Source organism: Gnatocerus cornutus, chromosome 5 (genome assembly GCF_029298725.1).
Source record: "Gnatocerus cornutus isolate USDA-ARS CGAHR chromosome 5, icGnaCorn1.1, whole genome shotgun sequence".
Classification (NCBI taxonomy): Eukaryota; Metazoa; Arthropoda; class Insecta; order Coleoptera; family Tenebrionidae; genus Gnatocerus; species Gnatocerus cornutus.
Window position 1 is genome coordinate 17,527,667 of NC_142237.1, and position 5,732 is coordinate 17,533,398.

Genomic DNA, 5,732 nt, shown 5'->3' on the forward strand with positions numbered 1-5,732 from the left:
GCGTTCGCCTTACTAAAATAAATAGCACACAAAAGGAGCTACTTGCACATTGCCAACCTAACAAAAGTAGACAACAAATAACCAACAATGAAATAAAACACGCTCAATAGACACTATTAATCCGACCAGTAAACATCCGACACGTTTTGTGATAGGGGAAAATGAACCCAATACACAGTCAATAAATGGGTCTCTTTTCTTAAAAAGATCCTATCGAAATTAAGCGTTATAATTCCGGACCATATGCAACCAACTTCAAGTTTAATTCGTTCGGACAGTGATATTACACCCTCGATAAAAATGAACCTTATGTAAAAGATATTTAAGGGGGATATTCTCGAAGGGTCCCCTGCAGATGATAGTACATGGTGTTTGCATGGCTATAGAATTAATGTGCCATCACTAATTTGGGGTGCTCGCCGATGAGACTTGCAATATGGATGAGAAAGATTAATTGTGTTTACCGAACGCGGTTACTACGCATGTTGTTCCGACATTTTTCAATCACCCCAGGGAATTTTTAATTTCGTCTTACACACATATCTACAGGGTGGACGGCAATATCAGCTATGCAAAGCTGACAGATTTTCTGTTACAACTATCAATAATATTTATGATTAAAAATATTTTATTTGTAATTAAGTTCCTCCTTATCGATGTCACGGCATTCAATTCCATTAATATTATTCTTTATTTCGAATAAAATCTTTTATATTATAAATAACATATAATTATATTTCATGACAGTGTCATTATAAGACAGAGATTTATATCATCATTAACACAAATACCGCTTCATTTATTAAAACCGCAAGCACTGAATAATTTCATAATGATGACTTTCTTACAAATCAAACGAAATAAATATTGAGTATTATTCTCAACACCACAGCACTAGCTTAATTTACCATATATTTTTATACAACTAACATTTTTAGACAAGCATGATTTTGTATTTAAATTGGAACAGCATTTGTTGAATAAATGCAACAATTACATCACATATTAAATAACTTTGCATAACAATACAGATTTCTTAAAAATGATGAGAGGAATAAATTCACAATCATTGTAGTTGTTGCGACTAGAAAGTGTAATTATTTTCAATTTTCAGTATACAAAAAATTGTTAAATATTAGTTTATTTCATTTTATATTAACAATGATGAAACAAATATCTTATAATTGTATAAGAGACATCGTAAGGCATCTTCACCATTTTAAACAGAGACACGGATTTGTTTAGATTTCTTGTGCCTCGCCGTATCACAAGAAGAGATAAGTATATCTCAGAAAAAACTATAAAGCAGCACCAAGACCATTTTTACTCAGTAAACAGTTCTGCGTGCTAGTGCCTAAAATGAAGCTAGTTTATTATTACTACATCATAAATTCAATATTTAATGGTAAAGTAGCTTACAACAAACTAACTAAATTTTTTCCGAAGATTTTCTTGCAGAACCGCTCACCAACTTCAATGACGTTTTATTTATACCAGATCGAGTAAAACGGGAAGTGGTAAATATGGCACCAGCAAAAGAGTACGAAACGTATGTGAACGCCTACAAAAAATTTTTGAACAACATCCACATCTGCAAAGTGGAAAGAAAAAGTGAACGAGTTTGTAAGAAATATCGTTTGATTTCAGATAGGACAATGTTAATTATTGCGGTAAGATTTACTTCGGAAAAAGAAAGTTGGGGTCTATGGTAATTCTAGGGTGGTAGAGAGGCGCAAGACGAAGAATTTCCCCACATGGTTGCTTTAGGTTTTCATACCGAAGAAGGCTACAAATTTGGTTGTGGTGGTAGCCTTATTTCACCAACTTACGTTTTAACAGCCGCTCATTGCGTTCAAAACACACAAAAAATGCGCTTAGATATTGTAAGGATAGGCACAACTTTTGTCCCTCAATTTGAGTCCAATCTTACCACATTTGATGTCAAAGTGAAGAAGACCATCTGCCATCCAGAATACAACAGAACTACAAAAATCCACGACATTGCTCTAATTGAGCTACATCAGAGTGTCAAATTTGGCAAAACTGTTAAACCCGTTTGTTTGTACCCGAGAGACGATGATCCACAATTCATGGAAATCGTTGGATGGGGTGAAAATAATTTTGGTAAATCCTGCTAACATTTTAATTCAATTTTAAATTTGCTTGATTTTAGCCGGTGAAATAACTCCAAGATTACGAAAAGCCGTGTTGCCACGAGTTCCTAAATGCGACTGTGAAAAATTGTATGCAAGGCGATTGAAATTAAAAATTCAGCCGTGTCACATTTGTGCAGGAAATCATAATGTTAATATTTGTAAAGTATGGATTTTATAAGTGTTGTTTTTGGTGTAAATAAAACTTTTCAGGGTGACTCTGGAGGACCTTTGCTCGTGAGAAATCAAGATGCTGTTTATCTAGTTGGTGTTGTTGTTCATGGAGAAAAATGTGGTACGAATACTCCTGGAGTTTTTGCCCGGGTTAGCAGTTATTTGGATTGGATTGAAAAGATCGTGTGGAATGATGAACACTAAATTTTTAAAGTGTTTAAAGAAATGAAGAAGTTTTAGAAATGTAAAATGTACGAAATTTTAATAAGATTGATCACGTTTTTTATATTTTTTTACATCAAAAGATGACATCTTTTTGCTTAATGACTTAACTAGAATCCTAAAGAAACTAAACTGAAATTGTCGATAAAACAAAGTTGCGGCTAAAACATTTTAAGTTTACTGGTAAGTGAAAAAAAAATAGTTTTGAGAATTTCTATGAACGGTATCAATTTTACAATTATGTGTGAAGTTAAAATGGAGTACAATTTATTCCATGCATGTTAAACTAACTGATTACAAGATTTAATTATAGCAACAATGCTATTTAATTTAAACCGTTAATATTTTCTGATTACTTTTCTTTTTCTGCAAACAATAAATTTAGCTAAGCAAATAAACATAGATATATGTATATGAATAGACTTAATTGTAAAGTTTTAGATAGGAACACCTGAGAATGTACCATTTAATTAACAATTAACCTACAAAACACATGCGAACTTCAACAAACAACTTGGCTTTTCTCTCGCCTTTCATTTTTAACGTCAATTAATTTGTAAATTAAAACCTTGATAGTTTTATTTAATTATTGGTATGGCACTCGCCCATTCCGAAACGAGTCGAGTTCAACATTCACCTTCTATTTTCTAAAGAAATTACGAGTTTTTCCCCATTTTTGTTGCTTAGAATCCGGTTTTTTACATACCTACCACAAATTAAAAAATTTAACTTTTTAGAAAAATATACGACCCAAACTATGTAAATTTAACTCAGTCAATATCTAACTAATTTGTGGAACAAACTTAAAGTTATGGACATAATCCAAAACTGTTTCAAACGTTGGGTTGTAGCCAAACAGCAAAATTTTTTATATCCCAAATTCGAAAATTCAATTTTACTCCTGTAATGCTGTTGTCAATTTTACCGTTATCTTTCCAGCAGAATCCCCTTAAATTTACCATGATAGGTCCATTCCCATAAATCCGTTAAGTCGCTCGTAAACAAAAAGCAGTATAAACATGTAAAAAGTAGTATTTAAAATGAGCGCCCTCTTGTTCTGCCAGATCAGTATTTACGTCGTTTTCTCTTCATTGTTAGCGCTGTCTAAAAACATTTAAACGAATGAAAATCCGAAAATTACGATCATCCATAAATAGAAGGTAAATGCATGTGTCAGGCTGAGCAGTAGATCAAGGCATAGGTGGCACAAAGCGAGAAGGGAACATGTGTAGTAAGTAAGTGGGCCCCGTAGAATGTAAAATGTCCACTCTCGAGAGTCATTGTAGTTGCTTTGGAATGTAAATTGAACAAGTCTTATCTGACTGGCAGCAGCACTTCACTAATAAACCATTGTTGGTTCAGTAACCGAAACCCCATTGTTCTGTCATAAATGCCAACTTACATGTGTCAAGTTTTAAGAGATGTGCGATGCTGCACGTGTCCGCGCCCGATCCAAAAAGCCAGATTTTAGCTACTCTCCGTAATCACACCTCAATTCAAAAATAAAACAGGAATTCATTATTCTTCAACAGCATCATTTTATCGAAGAACGGCAATTTGTATCAATTGATCGTGGGTTATTGCTCCTTTTCTTTCCCATAAGGACATCCATCAAACATGTCCCGTCAATCTCTTACCTTGTCCGTCGATAATAAATGAGACAGTGTATCCATGAATGAACCATCTTGAAGCATTATCATAAAAAACATTTCGGAATTTTTGGAGGGAAACGTTATTCACAGCCACCTGCATGTCATAAAGGAAAAGAGGGTGTTCCGAAAGGGCCTAGACATGTCGGCGCCCACAAATTCTGTCCGCCAGACTGCACGGCACCCGAAGCATTCCAAGAATATCCAAGATGATTTTATTGGCTCCGTTGCTTCCATCATAAAATAAGGTCCGTAATAAAAGGCAGTTGCTTGGCCACCGGCAGCTAATGAAGAATCTTAATTCAAAAATACCCAATTTAGCCTTAGAAATAATGTTCTTTATTAGCGATGTGCTGAATCACGCCACATTAGACACGGAAAGGATCCAAGTTGAGCATCAGCATTTATAAGCTAAACAATCCGCGGTAACAATGTTGTCGGTGAAGAATGCAACAACAATAAACCGGAAACCCTTAAAACGTGTGAGAGAAACCATTCGATGTTACAAAAGGTGTGGTCAGTTTTCACAGAAAACAAAATATCTCTCTTCAATGCGCGTCTCCTACCTGCTATAACATTCCATTGGGAGTTGCCATTGATACAGAATGTTCTTTTTTAGACTCGATTCAATGCCATTCTTCTAACACGGCTTACAGAATGGAACGCTCAGTATTTGTCACAGGTTGTAAGAGACCTCCATTCAGAAAAAGATCTGATTGTAGTGGGCTTTTATTTAATATTTTTCGGTACTTGGCGCGGACAACGAGGTCTTCCTCTTCCGACACAACGAGGAATTACGATAGAAAAGCTCCAAAACCACTTCAAGGAGCCGCCATCATGTTTATCACATTGGAAACGGAATTGTTTCTTCAATAAATGCCGACAGATTTCTACGAATCCAACAATAATTGAATGAATGCCATTCCTGATGTTACCAAGTATAATCACAGCGGTGTTATTTTCTATTTTCTATCTAAATTATCCGCGTTAATTCCAAAACCGTTGTATAACACTTAATTCTGGGATTTTCTCGAAAGAATTTTTTACACCGTCTTGCACAATTAAAATTTTATAGTGCGCAGGTGTTACTGTCAAAACGTGTCGACCATTGTGATTTTTCGCTCTTGGTTCCTTTTCAAAACATTTTAAATAATGGGGGCATCAACATAACAATTCTATGTAAAAATAGAACTAGATACTCGTCATCAAATCCTAAGTTATTACAAGCAACAAGTTATAACTAGAATGACTATCTCGTGTAAATAAAATTTTACCAATCACATAAGTTGTAGGATAAGTAGCATCAAACACATTTCTCTTAAAAAATTATCATAATTTAGTTCTTAAATTCTTCCTGACTGTATAAGTAAGTGTTTAAATAAATAGTGAATTATGACTATTAATCAAATGATTATGATAGATTGAACAACAAGTAAAAACGTCACTTGCCATTTTTACTTTTAAAAAATAATAATAAATTTCAAAAAATGTGAAAACACCACTAAAATAATATGAGAATAATCAAAAGTTAATT

General features: G+C 34.0%; 1 protein-coding gene across 1 annotated transcript; it reads left to right on the forward strand.

The window, feature by feature from the left end:
• The first annotated feature begins 1,042 nt into the window (after positions 1-1,042).
• Positions 1,043-2,531, forward strand: LOC148175241 (chymotrypsinogen A-like). The gene is made up of 8 exons (XM_088036967.1): positions 1,043-1,071; positions 1,140-1,200; positions 1,246-1,262; positions 1,332-1,405; positions 1,459-1,670; positions 1,719-2,124; positions 2,174-2,319; positions 2,367-2,531. The coding sequence occupies exons 1-8, from the start codon at positions 1,043-1,045 to the stop codon at positions 2,529-2,531; spliced, it is 1,110 nt and encodes a 369-aa protein (XP_087893093.1).
• Positions 2,532-5,732: the final 3,201 nt, after the last annotated feature.

What these genes read in the sequence shown, in the direction of transcription:
- LOC148175241 (XM_088036967.1), top strand. Translation starts at nt 1,043, where the DNA reads ATGATGAGAGGAATAAATTCACAATCATT. An exon ending in CATAAATTCAATATTTAATG is followed by an intron (nt 1,406 to 1,458) that starts GTAAAGTAGCTT and finishes ATTTTCTTGCAG; the next exon opens with AACCGCTCACCAACTTCAAT. An exon ending in GGACAATGTTAATTATTGCG is followed by an intron (nt 1,671 to 1,718) that starts GTAAGATTTACT and finishes TGGTAATTCTAG; the next exon opens with GGTGGTAGAGAGGCGCAAGA.